Below are 18,697 nucleotides of genomic sequence, written 5' to 3' on the forward strand. Positions count from 1 at the left end.
TTGCAGGACATAATAAAGGCATTGTCCAAAGTTGATGTATGCGATTCCAGTGGTCTTATATATATTTCTGGCCAATTTCCATTTTGTTGTTGCTGGGGGTTTTTTCTCAGAATACTTGTGTAGCTTTACAAGTTACATCAAAACTTGGCAAGAAGGATTATTTTGTGTACATGTCAGAGTACCAGTTTTGCAGCAGCATCTTCAAAAACAGCAAACTTTTATTCGTTGCAGAAGTTTTACATTTTCTTTTTTTGAAATAATTTTCATTAGAAGTTTTCATTAAGATAAAAAGAGAAAATATGGGGAGGAATGGGGAAGGTTAGAAAGAAAGAGAAGAAAAAAAAGGAAAACAGAGAAAAATGATAACAAAAAAGAAAGAAAGCTATGTAAAAAATGATATGTAAAAAAATTGCTGACTTCCAATTCTCTTCATCATGATGTATTGTCCATAAAAACATCTGTTTCATGTAGCTTTTCCTCCACTGGCATTTTAAGTTCCCTGGAGAACATGTGTCCATTTTTCTTCCTGCTTTAAAGTATTCTAAAATTGTTTAATAAAATCTGTCAATAAAGGCCAATCTGTTTCCTTTTAAAATTTGTTTTGGCCTATAGCTAGTTGTTGTGTCAGTCTATCAATACTTAATTATTTTTTATCATTTTTATCAGCCAGTCCTTCGAGGAAGGGATTTCATTTGTCCTCCAATGTCTTGCATAGACAATTCTCTCCACAGTTGTTAAGTAGTTAAATAGGATATCTTTATTTCTCTCTAGTTTAATGCCAGTGATACCTAGAAGAAAGTATTCAGGTTTCATTTGTAATTTTATCTGTAGAATCTTCTGGATTTTTCATGGATTTCTTTCCAGTAACTTTTTGCCATCTTACAACTCCACTACATATGAAAAAGTGCCAATTTCTGTGCCACATTTCCAACACTTTTCATTCATATTCTTGTTATGTTTGCTAGTTTACTTGTAGCAATATACCATTGGTGCATCATTTTATACCAGTTTAATATCATATGCATAGGTGTATTTCAGTTTAGTGTTCCAAATCTTCTCCCATTCTTGTAATCCAATTGTGTGACCTACATTAGTTGCCCACTTCACCATACATTCCTTGACAATTTCTGTTTCTATTGACCATTCCAGCAGTATCTTGTATAGTTTCGTATTTACAGTAGAGTCTCAATTATCCAACATTCGCTTATCCAACGTTCTGGATTATCCAACGTAGTAGTCAATGCTTTTGTAGTCAATGTTTTCAATATATTGTGATATTTTGGTGCTAAATTCATAAATGCAGTAATTACTACATAGCATTACTATGTATTGAACCACTTTTTCTGTCAAATTTGTTGTATAACATGATGTTTTGGTGCTTAATTTGTAAAATCATAACCAAATTTGATATTTAATAGGCTTTTCCTTAATCCCTCCTTATTATTCAACATATTTGTTTATCCAACGTTCTGCTAGCCCGTTTATGTTGGATAAGTGAGACTCTACTGTAATTTGTTTTGTGTCCTCATTATCTTGTTCAATAGGTTTCTTTTCCCACAAATCCTCTCTTCTTATCTTTATTATAGTATTCTCTTATTTGCATATACTGGAACCAAGAAATGTTTTTCTGTAGCAAATTCAATTCTTCCTGTGTTTTCATCACAAAGTTCCCGTCTTGTCTTCTTAATATTTCTTTATATGTAAGAAGTTTTACATTTTTAAATGAGATGGAAAGCATGCTGTTTTGGGGAAATAATGCAAGTACACTTTAAATGGTCTGAGGAATACATTCATTTTTGTAAATGTGTTGTACTTCCTTATGTACTGCCTTTCCTTTGCAAGCATTGGTTAACAGGGTGCATAAGTAATCTTTGTTGCAGCCAGCATATTTGGACGCAAGGCCTTCCTGCTTCCTGCCAAGGTCACATAGGAAGACTGGCTGCTGCAAAGCCAGGAATAGAACACAAGTTCCCTATTCCTAGTCCTGTTCCCTTCCCACAAGATGAACCCTTCCTCTTGTTTGCACATTCATTAAGTGTGCTAATTTGAGGCGACTTTATCAGTTTGTTTCAGAGTGCAGCATTTGTTTCCTTCCATTTCATTTGTGGCTCTTTAAAAAGCCCTGCCCTTGTTAGAGAAGCAATAATGACTCTAAGGGAGCATGCATCTAAAGCAGTGATCTGTCATCAAAAGCCACAGAACCAAGAACTGATGGTTTTGTACACAGCAGCTGTAAGTTGTGAAGGACTAGCTCTGCTGATTGGAGCATATTTTTCGGCAGTTTAACGGTTTCTTGGATGTGGATTCTAAACAGGAATACAAAAGCTCTCTGTCTGGGCAGTGACTTGGGATAACAATGGTCTTCTTGGCCTGGGTAGGTTTCAAGTTGTTCCTTGTATTTGGCTTCTGTCTTTCCTTCGGTATTATTGACATCCTAGCTAAATTCTTGGCTCCTGATTCCCAGCTGTCTAGCCCAATTTTGACTCTTTTCAACAGCATACAGTATCATGATGGCTCTATGTTAAGCCATAATTGTATCGGCAATAACACAAAACAGTTCAGGGCAACACATACACAGACCCGCTGTGCACCCTAAGTCAGCCTTGTCCATTAAGGGCTTCTTGTTCTTTCAGACACATAGTTGGCCTCTTAACTATTCTGCTGTATTTTGCATTTTTAATAAGTTGGCCTATTCCTAAAATATGTTTAACCCTCACAACAGGCATGTAGTCCAATAAATCTCACAGACTTGTGTTTTCATAAAATCATAGAGTTGGAAGATACCACATTGGCCATCTAGTCCAATTCCCTGCCATGCAGTTAAAGCACAGTCAGAGCACCCCAACAGATAGCCATCCAGCCTCTCTTTAAAAACCTCCAAAGAAGGAGCTTCCAAAGAAGGAGCTCCAAGGCAGAGAACTCCACTCCTGAACTGCTCTCAATGTGGTCATCTGCAAACTTGATAAGCATGCCCTCCAAACTTTCATCCACATCATTAATAAAGGTGTTGACTAGAACTGGGCCCAGGGTAGAACCCAACAGCACCCACTAGTCACTTCTTGCCAGTTTTGTTGCAGAAGTTGTACAACACGAGACCTAAACGTTAGAGATAATCACCTGACAAGTTGAAAGCATTTTTTTTGCAAACAGCTACTCCCATGTAAACATGTAAACAAGTTTTTTCTGGCTCTGTGTGTTTGAATATTTTCAAATACTTTGATTCCTGCCCCCAGCACTCCTATGAATATTGATGTTATTATACACATTAGCACATTAAAATTTCTCATTGAAGTGAGAAAATATTTCAGATTAACAGACTCAATAGAAGGGGTTTTTTTAACTATCTGCCCGCATGAAGGTTAAGATAGAATCTAGTTGGAAAGAATTTAATTTGCACCCTGACACATAGGTGTTATGTCAACGGGGCCAGTTGCAGACATTTTGTTGCCTTGGGCAAGGAACAAAAAGTGCACACTCTTTATTCTGTCGTTAAGCAATGACCAAATTACCATTCTGAACTGTCAACTCCAGATGCCCCCAAAGATCTCTGGGTCCCAATGGCTTGCCAGTTACAGCCATATTGCAGAGAAAGCTGCTAAACAAAGTTTCTGATCTGTGTCTTCTCCATCAAACTCGAAAAGCAACCATAAAAACAATGGATTCTTTTTTAGTTTATTGGGAGAGAAACAAACCAGATAACTGACTGGTATTCCATAACTGGGTGACATAGAAAACTGCTAAGTACAGTGTACTAGCACACTATTCGTAACCAATAAGCCAAGATTCCTGTACATACCTAATGGCTCATATTGTATGGCTGTAACCATTGTTTCTATACTGTTCCATTTCCATAAAGATTAGGGATATGATCATGCTATTGAACAAAAACACTCCTGTTGATCAGGCTGAGAATATTTCACAGTGTGGCAAGTGTGGCACTACCCTCTCGCAAATATGGGAGCAATCAGCCTTCTTTCCAGTTTTGACACTGTAGGAGTGAGTGGAGAATCCCAGGAGCCCCATCTTCACCTCTGTCATCGGCAATGGCTAAAAGATTTGGAGCAAGGCAGGGGAAAGGAAGCCTATTGTATCTAAATATAGCCATTTAAATCTGTCTAGATATTGTTACAACATAGTCACTTAAGCTAAAATAGGGGTTTTTTTTCTTTTCAGATTAAAGAATCTATTGTTGGCGAAATCAGGCGAGAAATCGTCAGTGGCCTGCTGGCAGCTGTCTCTTCCCCTAACAAATCTGCTAATACTAAGCAAGAAATGCAGCCTTGAATCGGTACTACAGGTATCTTTTTAGTACTTATCAACTGTAATATCTAATAAATGACTCAGAATTTTCTTCCATAGTGTGGGAAAATGGATTTTGGGTGATAGATATTTTTTCATTAATTCATTACATTGTGCTTTCACACAATAACATTTCTTCCTTATTGCAGTCTATCATGAGATAATTTGGGGGGCAAATTTGTTTTGAGAGGGTTTGCTCTTGCTTCTTCTAAGGCTGAGAGTGTATGACTTGCATAAGATCACTCAGGGGGTTTCCATGGCTGACTGGAGATTCAAATCCTGGTCGCCTAATGTCTTAGTTCAATGTTGCACCACACTGGCTCTCAGAAACGTTTACTTTCTCAGTTTTTATCCTCACAATATTGTTACGAGATTAGTAGTGATTAGACAACTTTAACCCACTAGGTTTTGTGGCTGAGCAAATATGTGAATACCTTACTTACATTGTGAAAATTAGGGTGCACATTAGAATTGATGGCGTATTAAATTTGAGTATGTAAACCAGTCATTCTTTGCCAGGTTGCCCAATAGGAAACCTTCTTGGATTTCCTCCCCCCTTAGCTCACACTGTGGCACAGTTAAGGACTCAAGTGCCTCCATTTAAAGGGACTGCACTCCTGGTGCTCGGGAGGGATGAGGAGCCTAGAACTGCATGAAAACAGTGTGGTGACAGGAGAGGGGGGGATGGGTGAGACGAGGGGAGGGGGGCAACTGCAGCAACTACCTTTAGTATGTGGCTCTGGGTCCTCTCCAGAGCCCTTTTTCTCTCGCTCTTCAGCCCTCAACCCACCTAAGCACAAAAGGCTGTGAAACCTTGAAATGGAGGCACCGTTCAAAGGTCCTCACCCACGCTGCAGCCTGAGTGAGGAGGGAATCCAAGGAAGCTCCCTATTTGGCCAAGGAAGAGTTTGCCTATCCCTCATTGTTTTAAAGAGTGCAATTTTCACCATATTACGTTTGCAAGCACCTTTTTTGATTGCAAGGTTTTGAAAATTGAGGGGTACATCAGACAGCACATTAGAGTTGTGTAAATATGATATGTCTCCCCAGTTCAGACTATCATATTGTTATGGTGGGTCTGTTCATCTTTTCCTTTCCACACTCCTCCCCCCCCCCCCATATAATTCTGTACTATAATTCCAGGGAAATATGGTTTTCCTCCTTAGAGGCTCAGTGAAGTATTCCTGTATTCCTGATAGTTATTGAGAGGCACAAAAGACTAAATTACATGCTGGAGCCATCTGACACCTAGCAGTGATAGATCGAGGCTTTGGGTCTCATCTTTCCACTGCTCAGAAATTGCTAGCTTCATTATGTCATATTCTTTCAGTTTAAGTATAACACTCCAAGGATTGATCTGGAGTCATATATTTAATACATGTACTTCTTCTTTAGTACCTGAATAATTCCTTCACATTAAGAATCTATAATGTTTCTTTTTCCTCAAAGGTTGGCATGTGTGGAACGTATGTGTCTGTGTTCTTGGGAACAAAAGCAATGGATACTGGATAAAAGCCACAGTTGTGTGCTGTGTGACTTCTGACTCTGCCCTCTGCTCTTCGCCTTACTACTGCCCATGATTTATCAAGAGAACTACAGCTGCTTGCAAGCCTCGGTATTTATTGTTCCTAGTGTTCATTTGTGCAGAGCTCTTGTTTCTTGATAGAGGCATTCCTTGTAAGACTTGAAGATTTCTGAACCTATCCTAGTTCAGTTAGAAAAAAAAACCAAGGGTTGTTTATTTTCTTTTTCCTCTTCAACAGCAACTAAGCCCCCACTGACCTCTGTGAGGTATTTAACTGTGCAATAACTGATGCATTCTGAGAGCTTGAAATAATTATTTCTACTGCTGTTACTGAGTGCCACTTCAAAAGAAGAGCATAACCTGTTGTACAAATTATTAACTCTTGGGAGAAGTTCTTTATTTACAAAACATAGAGAATTATATGAAGTTACATAAAACTACTAAAAATGCTTACACTGAAAAACCTTATCTTTGTCTTAAAGATAGCATTCTTAAAACAATTATTTTCTGCCTCTTTGCTTTTACATTTTTCTTTTATGTGCCTTGTCTTTGTTTATGTTTTTAAAAAATCCTTAATATATATGAACAATTAAGATATATAAGGAGAGGTGGCCTTTTCGAGTACAATGTCTATAAAACACTAGTTTAAAACGAAACAAAAGTGGTATGTAAGTTGGAAGTGGATTGGTAGTTGATACAGAGAAGATAGGATGAACTAGTTCTCTCTGCCTTGTCTGCAACTTTACTGCAGCCTTTGGAAAACAACATATCGAAGAAGAAAAAAATACATGGGGAGATTTCTTGATGAATTGCTGCCATCTGTGGATTCTGCCACAACGTCTGAATACCACTAGGATTTCTTTATTTTCCAAATGGTTGCTTTCAGCTAATAATTTTTTCCAGTTGTGTTGAAGGCATAATCAGTGACTTGTACAATCATAACAATATTGTATGAGAAAAGTGTCAAGGAGTGGTGTTTCTCTGGAATACACACAAGTGCTGATCTCTTTTTAAAAAGATGTTGTTAATGCCAATAAAATTATTTATTTTGCCTACGTGTCTAGTGATGTGTTTTGAAATATTCACCGCTTTCTCTTCCAATCACACATGGAAGTCTTATGAACAATTGTGAATTGGTCCTTAGCTGGATATTTGTGAAAAGAACCTGGCTCACAAGTTAAAGGCTGGTTTATAAATGCTGATATAACTGTGCTGTTTCAGGTAAAACCGGTTTTTTTTAAACAAAGCAAAACAAAACAAAAAACTAAAAAGCTTCTATTCAAGCAGGTATGTTTAAAGAGAAAGTAAAATAATAAAATTGGTTGTAATTAATAGTTTTCTGCATTTTGCTATGCTTTTTCCAAAAAATATCATTTCCAGCAGTTGCAAAAGCTCATTTGTCCATCAGATTCTGTTGCATTAGTAGACTTGATCTGACATGATCCGGATAAGTGAGGGATGCCAGGGGTTCTATGATGCAAAGCCATCAATAATTATGCTACAGATAGAACATCCCTTTCCAGGAATTCTAAAATCTTTTTTTTCAACTGTGATCCAATGGATATAAGATCTAATAATACTTCCAATTTGAAAGAATGGTAGATAGATGAAATTCATGTACTGACTTGTATTTCGACTTATATTGATTCATATAGTTATTTTCCTCCATTTGTGTTTTTATTTACCTCCTTTTGTTATACAAATACTTTAGTATAAAAATTAAAAAAATTAAAGTGGGATTGGAGAGAGGCTGGACAACTGTTGTTGTTGTTGTTGTTATTATTATTATTATTATTATTATTATTATTATTATTTTCGGTATATCCTGCTTTTTCTCTCTAAAAAAGATACTCAAAGTGGCTCACAATAAAACTAAATACTGTGTTCCCTCACTACTTCGCGGTTCACTTACGGCGGATTCGCTGTTTCGCGGTTTTTCAATAAAATCTAAAAGAATATTATAAATCATAAAAATTACAATGTACAGCCAAAGGAAGGGAGGAAGAGAAACTGAAGGGAGAGAAAAGGAGCCCAAGCAGCAACGGGAGGAGAAAGAGGTGATTTATCTACACAAGATTGGTTGATAAAGACTTAAAATAGTGTATAACTACTAAAATAATGTATAAATATTAAAATAAATATAGTGTCCCTACTTCGCAGATTTTCACTTATTGCTGGTGGTCCTGGAATGTAACCCCCGCAATAAGTGAGGGAACACTTGTACAATTAAAACTTTAAAATGTACACAAATTAAAATGGAATTAAACATGAACAGTATTAAATATAAACAATGAAAACACTTAAAAACCAGTTAAAAACCTAGTCATAGCTAAAACCACAACACCCCTTGACTTGGTCTACTTGCTGGGAATGCTCTTGCTGGAGAATTCATTGAGCAGTAGGTTGGACCCATTGTCCTGTGGTCCCATGCCAACCCTGATTCTGTACAGAAAATGCATTTTTGTGAATTTTGCACAGAATAAGTCCCAAATTATAAAGATTCTTGTCACTCCAGGGTTCTTCTCAGACTTTCTTGACACTCGAGAAACACGTTTTTCAATCTTTCTTTAAATATGCTTTCACTCTTCCTGCAATAGAACATGTACCTATGAGTATTACCTTTATTTATGTCCTGTCTTTTGCCCAAGATTGGAACTTATGAGAAATTAATATGTATCACAAGATAATAAAAATATGCAAAAAGTCAACATTAAAATAGAATTAAACTTTTAGTAATATTACAGTTGAAACAATACAGTACAATGAAAAACTCTAATCACCCTCTTACAACTCTTTCCTTTAAAAAGTCTTACTTTATAAAGTTCTGAATAAAAAACAATCAGTTTATGAATGTGGGTGATAGATCGAATTATCTTTGCCACGTAGAGAATTGTTTCCTAGATCAAGCCATAATCTCTGAACATAACCCTGCTGGATCTGATCCAAATCTCTTATCTAGTCCAATGTCTAGTCTACAATGACCAACTCCATGCCTATTGAAAACCCACAAAGAGGATATAAGAATGCAACAGAGCCTGTCATACAAAGCAATTTTGTTTCCCTCCCACAACCATTTCTCTTGTTGCCCTAAGTAGCCTGCCACACCTACACAAGCAATTCTTCATACTGAAGCTAATGTCATGATTATAAATAATGTATGGGATTTATTGGCCAGGGTTCAAAGCACAAAACACCAGAAAGATTTGGTGTTTTGTTTTTCAAACAGCAGCCTTCTGTGCCCAGCGTGAAACTCCTTGAACCTGAGGGGGGATGTCTGAAAGCTGACTCTTCAATGGCAGGGCCATTTGTTCAGAGAAATAAACAAAAAGTCCCAATTGGATACAGTCAAACCATGAGATAGGTGTATTCTATTTTGACATGCCGTGAGTCCAATACCAAAATGCATGGTATCATCTCTCTTAAAAAGAAATCCCAGTGCATTATGTCAAATTACAATCTCTACTGTACTTCAGATCTAGTTTTCTGTTTCTCTAAGCAAAGAAACTCCTCCAGTGCCCCCAAGTTATTTCTGAATCAGTCTCATTGTCTGCAATTAGTAACTGTTTCTATACTAGATCGCTTTTTTATTATCTGCTTGTTTGGCAGCATTCTTTTCCAGTTGTACAGATGTTGAAGATGTTGAGGAATGTTTTCAACCTTTCATTTGAAGTTTGATATGATCGAATTATCCACCAAAAGTAAAACTTTCCAGAAATTGTAATACCTTTCCTGACACCAGCCATAGATGAGATATGATTTGGGAAAGAGAAGGAGGTGGTGGCAGCAGCAAAAAAACATAGAAATTTGCCTCTGTATATACAAGGGATGAGCCTTCAGTGGCTCAGTGTGTTAAAGCGCTGAGCTGCTGAACTTGCAGACCGAAAGGTCCCAGGTTCAAACCCGGGGAGCGGAGTGAGCGCCCGCTGTTAGCTCCAGCTTCTGCCAACCTAGCAGTTCAAAAACATGCAAATGTGAGTAGATCAATAGGTACCTCTCGGGCAGCAAGATAACGGCGTTCCATGCAGTCATGCCGGCCACATGACTTTGGAGGTGTCTATGGACAACGCCGGCTCTTCGGCTTAGAAATGGAGATGAGCACCAACCCCCAGAGTCGGACACGACTGGACTTAACGTCAGGAGAAACCTTTACCTTTACCTTTTATACAAGGGATATATTCCTGGACTTCACATGGATATGCAAAATGATGGATAATAGCACAGCCTATTGAAATGAAAAACTTATATCCCAAGAATACCATAGAATCACACTGGAGAACCTATGAAATATCTAAAAGTGACATATTTTGTCAGACATGAGCACTGTTTCTAATGATATATGAGTCATGCTGGATTTCGTAAACACTTCAAATGGAGTACAAAAGGCATAGACATTTACTGAAATTACACTAGGTATGAAGCAGATGTATTAAATATTGAGAGAATCATAGAGTTGAAAGAGACCTCATGGGCCATCCAGTCCAATCCCCTGCCAAGAAGCAGGAAATTTGCATTCAAAGCACCCCCGACAGATGGCCATCCAGCCTGTGCTTAAAGCCTCCAAAGAAAGAGCTTCCACCACATTTCTGGGACAGAGAGTTCCACTACTGAATAGCTCTCACAGTTAGGAAATTCTTTCTCATGTTCAAGTGGAATCTCCTTTCCTATAGTTTGAAGGTGTTGTTCCCCGTCCAAATCTCCAAGGCAGCAGAAAACAAGCTTGCTCCCTCCTCCCTATGATTTCCCCTCACATCTTTGTACATGGCTCTCATCATGTCTCCTCTCAGCCTTCTCTTCTGCAGGCTAAACATGCCCAGTTCTTTAAGCCGCTCCTCATAGGGCTTGTTCTCCAGACCCTTGATCATTTTAGTCGCCATCCTCTGAACACCTTCCAGCTTATCAACATGTCCCTTCAACTGCAGTGCCCAGAATTGGACACAGTATTCCAGGTGTCGTCTGACCAAGGCAGAATAGAGGGGTAGCATGACCTCCCTGGTTCTAGACACTATACTCCTATTGATGCAGGCCAGAATCCCATTGTTGGCTCATGATTAACTTGTCCATAAGGACTCCACATACTTCTGTTGAGCCAGGCGTCCCTCATTCTGTATCTTTGCATTTCATTTTTTTTATGCCTGAATTGAGTATCTTGCATTTGTCCCTGTTGAACTTCATTTTGTTCGTTTCGGCCCATGTTTCTAATCTGTTAAGATCCTTTTGAATTCTGCTCTTGTCTTCTGGAGTATTGGCTATCCTTCCCATTAAATGAAAGGTTAGAAAAAACAAAACAAAAGAAGTTTAATAACTGCTTCCTTGATGTGTGCATCTCAATCTCAAAGCCAGCCATTAGATACAAGCAGAATCACAGTGAGAAATGAACAGGATTTCTGTTTCTGTTTTTGTTTGTTTGTTCTGTCATTTGGGGCATATGTGGCAGCCTATTGTATTTTTGGAGAGTCCTAGGACATTCAAATGCCTCCAGGCCAAATTAGATAGAATTGCTGGGAGTAGGGAATACAACCTTCATACCTAAATCAGTCATTCCCCCTCCCCCTCCAAGTTGGTGCAATGGGTTAAGCTCTCATCCCGGCTGGACTGCTGACCTGAAGGTTGGGTTGCTGACCTGATGGTTGCCGGTTTGAATCTGTGAGATGGAGTGAGCTCCCATTTGTCAGCTCTAGCTTGCGGGGACATGAGAGAAGCCTAGCAAACAAACTAGTAAAATGTGGGCTAGACAAAACCACGGTTAGGTGGATCTGTAATTGGCTAAGCGAACGAACCCAAAGGGTGCTCACCAATGCGTCGTCTTCATCATGGAAAGAAGTGACAAGTGGAGTGCCGCAGGGCTCCGTCCTGGGCCCGGTTCTGTTCAACATCTTTATTAACGACTTAGACGAAGGGTTAGAAGGCACGATCATCAAGTGTGCAGACGACACAAAACTGGGAGGGATAGCTAACACTCCAGAAGACAGGAGCAGAATTCAAAACGATCTTGACAGACTAGAGAGATGGGCCAAAACTAACAAAATGAAGTTCAACAGGGACAAATGCAAGATACTTCACTTCGGCAGAAAAAATGGAAACCAAAGATACAGAATGGGGGACGCCTGGCTTGACAGCAGTGTGTGCGAAAAAGACCTTGGAGTCCTCGTGGACAACAAGTTAAACATGAGCCAACAATGTGATGCGGCTGCTAAAAAAGCCAACGGGATTCTGGCCTGCATCAATAGGGGAATAGCGTCTAGGTCCAGGGAAGTTATGCTCCCCCTCTATTCTGCCTTGGTCAGACCACACCTGGAATACTGTGTCCAATTTTGGGCACTGCAGTTGAAGGGAGATGTTGACAAGCTGGAAAGCATCCAGAGGAGGGCGACTAAAATGATTAAGGGTCTGGAGAACAAGCCCTATGAGGAGCGGCTTAAAGAGCTGGGCATGTTTAGCCTGCAGAAGAGAAGGCTGAGAGGAGACATGATAGCCATGTACAAATACGTGAAGGGAAGTCATAGGGAAGAGGGAGCAAGCTTGTTTTCTGCTGCCCTGCAGACTAGGACACGGAACAATGGCTTCAAACTACAGGAAAGGAGATTCCACCTGAACATCAGGAAGAACTTCCTCACTGTGAGGGCTGTTCGACAGTGGAACTCTCTCCCCGGGGCCGTGGTGGAGGCTCCTTCCTTGGAGGCTTTTAAGCAGAGGCTGGATGGCCATCTGTCGGGGGTGCTTTGAATGCGATTTCCTGCTTCTTAGCAGGGGGTTGGACTAGATGGCCCATGTGGTCTCTTCCAACTCTACTATTCTATGATTCTATGATTCTAGCAGAATGGCCATCCAGGCGTCCCCTGGGCAACGACTCTGTAGACAGCCAATTCTCTCACAACAGAAGCGACTTGCAGTATGTTCTCAAGTAGCTTCTGACACGATTTTTAAAAAAGAAGTTGGGCACAACTAATTGAAAATAACTAGTTACTTGCAGTTCTTTCTTCTTCCAAATAATGTCATGCAATTATGTATATATGTCTTGATGAGGAATAACTTCTTTTTTTCTTAGAATAGTAACTTTTAGGTATGATTATGGCTATAGGAATGGGAAGAGCATAATATCACATGGTTCTAGTATTGCTCCTTTATGCTGCAGCCCTGTGTTCTGTCACTGGTATTTCATAGATGGCAAGAACAGGAAGAGAGAATTCTGTGCCACAGGTCAAAGCAGAGAACTGTAACTAATAACTTTTCTAAAGCAATATTTCACAATGTGTCTTATACCAGCTAGGCAAGTCTTGCTACATGCTTTGGTAAAGAAAAAAAAAGTGCAAATAAATCTCATCTATGCATTTGAAAAAAATCTGTGTGGCTGAAGAGGCATATGTTTAGAAAATGTGCATATGTACACTTTAGTTCACTGTGGAAGTTTGTATAAAAATATATGCGTTAGCCAAACAGCTTCAAAGCCCATTCTGTATTTTTTTGGGGAGGAAAACACATACACACACAAACAAGCATAACATTTTGGACAGTAAGAGAAAATAAGCTTACATAACTGAGATTTCGAGAAAAAGAATGAAAAGGAAGACTAGTGCATTATAACACTATTGTATATGAATCTAGGTCAATTAAATGAGGTTTATAAAAATGAAACAGATTATTACTGGGCCTCCTTTGGAACTGATGATTGGTCCCAAATATCCCTGTGCCTTTTTGTGTCACCCTCTGCCTTCTCTGGCTGCTTCTTGCTCATTCTGCATCCAAATAGTACATCTATCCAAAAAATTGTTCTTACCACTGCTCTTTTTCAAATGTTATTCTTATTTTTACACACTCTTACGTCTTAGTGCTAAAGCACTAGATTTGGATTATTTGCCATAGGTAAGATACTTGGCTTCTCCAAGGCTCCTTCAGCCAGGTATTGTACTTGCCAGGCTACGGAGAGGAGGAGGGTGGTTGGGAAGAAAACAAAAGCACTTCCACACCTGCATTTGGGCAGCCTTAAGTCCTTTTCTCCAGAGGTTTCCTTCTCTCAACACAGCCTCAACTTCCCAGTCACAGCTAGCAATGTCAAAGGGTACCAGCTGCTTGCAAGACTATAGTTACCAAACCTGGAAGGGTGAGAGCAAGAAGGTCTTCCAAGAACAAAACGTCCAGTGTTTTGTCTTAAATGATCAAGAAGTGAGCAAATGTTCAGATCATCTTGATGTCTGTTTTCTGGGCTGTATGGCCATGTTCCAGAAGTATTCTCTCCTGACGTTTCGCCCACATCTATGGCTAGCAACCTCAGAGGTTGTGAGGTAAACATCAGGAGAGAATGCTTCTGGAACATGGCCATACAGCCCGGAAAACATATAACAACCCTGTGATCCCGGCCATGAAAGCCTTCAACAACACATCTTGAAGTCTGCTCCCAATATAACCATGACTAAGTGTGAAGACCCTCAAGGAAGGGCTTACTCTCACTTCCCACGCCATCACAGGTATGTTTGGCGAGGATACAAGAGAGAGCCTTCTTGGTGGCTGCTCCCAGGCTGTTGGATTTCCATTCATGGAAGATGCTGCTGTTCTCTTTTCACCTACTATCAAAAAGTCATTTTTGTTTACTTGGCATTCAAAGAGACTCAAAGAGTAGGAAAGAGACCACAAGTCCATCAAGTCCAACATACAAGTTAATGGTATATTACAGAAGCATAACTATTTTCTGTCTAAGAAGGGACCTGTGGCTTCACAATAGATGTAGATACCCTAAATCTTATAATAATAATAATAATAATAATAATAATAATAATAATAATAATAATAATAATAATAATAATAATAATAATAATTTTATTTTTGTACCCCGCCACCATCTCCCCAGAGGGACTCGGGGCGGCTTACAGATATAAAACCAGCATACAGTATACGGTTTTACAAAAACACACAAGTAAATTTAAAAGGCATTAAAAATCACGATCATTATAAAACACATGAAAAACACAGCAATAAAAACATAAAATAAGCTGGGCAAAGTGCACTGAGTGGAACTTGTAAACAAGAAGGAAGATTAAGGTATGAGGAGTTAAATGTAGTTTGACTTAATGGAGTTCAACCTAGACAGTCCTTTAGGTCTTCTTACATTGAGATCCTTCTAAACCAACTAAACAATAACAGGTACAAAATGTAGGCCTGTAACTCCAACAATCACTTTTTTATTCTCAATTATGATTTTAAAATCCAGGCAACTAGTACCACTTTGAAAACTTGCATGATGTTGGGTTGGCCAATGAAGGTATCACTCATTTGTAGATTTTGTATTTTATTATGTTTTAATTCCCCTTTAACTGTTTTAAATCACAGTTTTCATATAATTGTTTTAAAATACTTCTGTTAGCCATTGTTTTATCTATATTTTTGTATCTCACATTGTGAGGCATCTTGTAATTTGTGGTTTGCACTGTCTTTTGACTTCTTGTAAGCCACCTTGAGTCCTGTTTGGAGAGAGGGCAGGATATAAATAAAGTTTATTATTTATTTATTATTGGGTTCCATACTGGAAGAAAAGAAAACTATGAATTAAATATATATTTTTTAAAAAATCAATGAGATAAGTCTGATGAAAGCAATCTGCTCTGTCAGGTATCCTTTGCTCTTCCTTAGTTCATACATGAAAGCCCTTTGGACCCAAGATATGTCCCTTGGATGACATGATTTCCTTTTACCTCTGTCTGCTCCCTAATCTATGTTCTATTTCACTTTTGGTTTTCATTAGAGAATCACATACACTGGCATTGTTTGAAAAAGCTGCTTCAAGTTTTAAGAATTCTAAACAATAAGTGGTTGTTACAAAGAGTTTTTAATTAGGGTATGTTGTATTTTACTTCCCTTCCACTCATTATTACCATATTTTAAAGCCTTTAGAACATTGTTCTAAATCAATGTGTTCAACTGTGCAATTTTTTTAAAAAAGATCCTTTGTATTATTTAGGATTTCAACTGTATTTTGTTTTAGCAACTGCCTTGAGTTCTGTATTGAGACAAAAATGGGATATTAACTACAGTAGAGTCTCACTTATCCAAGCCTCGCTTATCCAAGCTTCTGGATTATCCAAGCCATTTTTGTAGTCAATGTTTTCAATATATTGTGATATTTTGGTGCTAAATTCGTAAATACAGTAATTACAACATAACATTACTGAGTATTGAACTACTTTTTCTGTCAAATTTGTTGTATAACATGATGTTTTGGTGCTTAATTTTTAAAATCATAACCTAATTTGATGTTTAAAGAGGGGACAAATTCAAAACACTGTGACATGAAAAAGAACTCAAAACTCAAACACCAGACCTAAAATCACAACAATTTGAAACAATGCCTTTTTTATTTAATCCAATAAGGAATTGTATCCACTCTGCTTATTGTAAATCAAGGGCATGTGTTTGTAAAACAGACATCCAAGTAATTTTACAAACATTTTATTTCTCAACATATTTGTCTATCTTGTGTAAACCTTAAAGTAAAGGTAAAGGTTTCCCCCTGACATTAAGTCTAGTCGTGTCCGACTATGGGTGTCAGTGCTCATCTCCATTTCTAAGCCGAAGATCCGATGTTGGTAGACACTTCCAAGGTCATGTGGCCAGCATGAGTGCATGGAGCACTGTTACTGTCCCTCTGGAGCAGTACCTATTGATCTACTCACATTTGCATGTTTTCAAACTGCTAGGTTGGCAGAAGCTGGGGCTAATAGTAGTAGCTCACCCCGCTCCCTGGATTTGAACTGCTGACCTTTCAGTCAGCAAGTTCAGCAGCTCTGCGTTTTAACCCTCTGCACCACCAGGGACTCTGTGTAAACCCTAGTGTGAGATAATACAATTTTGGAAATATGGAACCCATTCCCATTGTATCATTTTTATGCTTAGCACAGAGCCAGAAAAGCAGCTGTGATCCACAATACTATTCTTTTTAATGTTGTTAAGATTTTATATCACATGCACTCTGTTGGTGAGAAATGCAATTGATTTTCAATTATCTTCCAAACAGCCTCCAAAAATTGATGATTTCCTGATTAAATAACTTTGAAATAGAACTGCAATTGGAGTTCAATTAAATTGATTGAGCTTCCTCTCACAGAAATATGTTGAGAAACTGGATGTTAGCAGTACATTTATCTCTGCCATGTTGAACTGTAGCCTTCAGTAGTTAATGATGTTTTCAATTTGTAATCAGTTTATATCTCTCTAATCTGTCTCTCATTTCCTGTAAGTTGGCCTTGCAGTTTCTAGGACAGCAGCAAGAGAGATGTAACTGTAAATCAACAGTTCAGATATGGCTTCGCTTTCCCACCAGCAACTTGGGCTGGGTATCAATAAAGTCAGAGAGTTGAATATTAGGTGGCCTTCTGTCGGGAATACTTTGTGCTTTTCCTTCATGACAAGAGGGTGGACTGGATGGCCCACGTGGTGTCTTCCAACTCTATGATTCTATATGTGCAATTTGCAAAGCTGGAGTGGAACCATATTTCGGGATAGGGGAGCCTCATATCCCAAATTCCTAGCATTGCCAAAAGTGAGATAGTCACATCTAGAAGTCTTATATTTTGCTGTGTTCACCTTTCCTTTGTAACCATGTATTCCTTTTCTTGGGATGCCCATACTCTATTCTGACTGCTCAACTAGAGTTTCTACAATGCTAGAAGTCTGGAGATTGAAGGAAAATCTCATAGGGTTCAAGTGAGAATTCTTAGTTGTGGGCAATGCATTCATTTTGCCCATTCCCGTAGCTAGCTTACCTTTGAGAGGATCTCCTGACTTCTGTGGGGATGTTGATTTAAAATGGCATAGCTATATTCTTGACACCAAGGCAGAGGTTCTCAACCTGGGGTCCCCAGATGTTTTTGGCCTTCAACTCCCAGAAATCCTAACAGCTGGTAAACTGGCTGGGATTTCTGGGAATTGTAGTCCAAAAACATCTGGGGACCCCAGGTTGAGAACCACTAGACTAAGGACTTTATCACACCAACTGTTCTCTTGCAACAATTGTGTGGTTGAATTAAAAGGAGACATACCAATATGGAAACAATCACTGTCACACCCATTTACAATCATCCCTCATCCTTTGCTTATCTTCTCGTCTCCTACTCCTCTCTTTCTTGTATTGCTTCTTATCTCTCTTCCTATCCATAAGCTTTGCGAAATATATCTCTCTATCCCCAAAACTATTTGTAATAAAAACCCAGAGAAGCAGGGATATGGGTATCTTTTATTTTATTTACAATATTTATATTGTGCTCTTCTCACTCCGTAGGAGACTCAGGGCGGATCATAATGCACATATACATGGCAAATATTCAATACCATTAATAGACATACAACACATACAGATGGATAGAAGTAATTCAGCATTCTTCCAACTTCGCCTTCAGGAGGTTATGCTTGATTCCAGCCACAGGGGGAGCTGTCGCTTCATCCACTATGACGCCAAATCCTTTTTGAGCATAGTATTTCCTCCTTGCTCTTCAATCGCCGGCAGCTTTATGGTGTCATAAATTAAATTAACTTCCCCGCTTAAGCGGTCCCTAATTTATCTACTCACAGCTGCAGCTGTTTTTGAACTCTTTAGGTGGACAGTAAGCTAGGCTATTAAATGGTCAGATGCTCAATCCGACTTGGGCTTTAAGTTTGCCACCTTCTAGTTGGCAGTGATCTATTGCTGATGGTGATTAACCAGCTGCACTACAATCTGACCCTCTTTTTTCTATATTTGAATACTCATCACACTACCAAAGGAGACAACTCTGCTGAAGGTCAAGGGAGGAAGAGGTGTGATTGGCCTAAAGAAAGGGGATGTTGGATTAAGGATGCCAGGGTTTCCGTTGGGGTGGTAGGAGTGACATCAGAGTCAACTTTGTGGTT

General features: G+C 38.8%; 1 protein-coding gene across 4 annotated transcripts in view; it reads left to right on the top strand.

Annotated features, from left to right (window-relative positions):
* The window catches only part of itprid2 (ITPR interacting domain containing 2), an 84,961-nt gene extending 78,082 nt beyond the window's left edge, over positions 1 to 6,879 (top strand). For 3 of the 4 annotated variants that reach the window (XM_062963200.1, XM_062963206.1, XM_062963212.1), the window contains exons 18-19: positions 4,174 to 4,297; positions 5,749 to 6,879. In XM_062963200.1, coding sequence (XP_062819270.1) covers positions 4,174 to 4,284 — 111 coding nt within the window. In that variant the 3' untranslated portion in view covers positions 4,285 to 4,297; positions 5,749 to 6,879. The remainder of the gene's footprint in view (positions 1 to 4,173; positions 4,298 to 5,748) is intronic. The other variant, XM_062963217.1, reaches the window with a different exon arrangement.
* The last annotated feature ends 11,818 nt before the right edge of the window (positions 6,880 to 18,697 follow it).

Source organism: Anolis carolinensis, chromosome 1 (assembly GCF_035594765.1).
Source record: "Anolis carolinensis isolate JA03-04 chromosome 1, rAnoCar3.1.pri, whole genome shotgun sequence".
Lineage (NCBI taxonomy): Eukaryota > Metazoa > Chordata > Lepidosauria > Squamata > Dactyloidae > Anolis > Anolis carolinensis.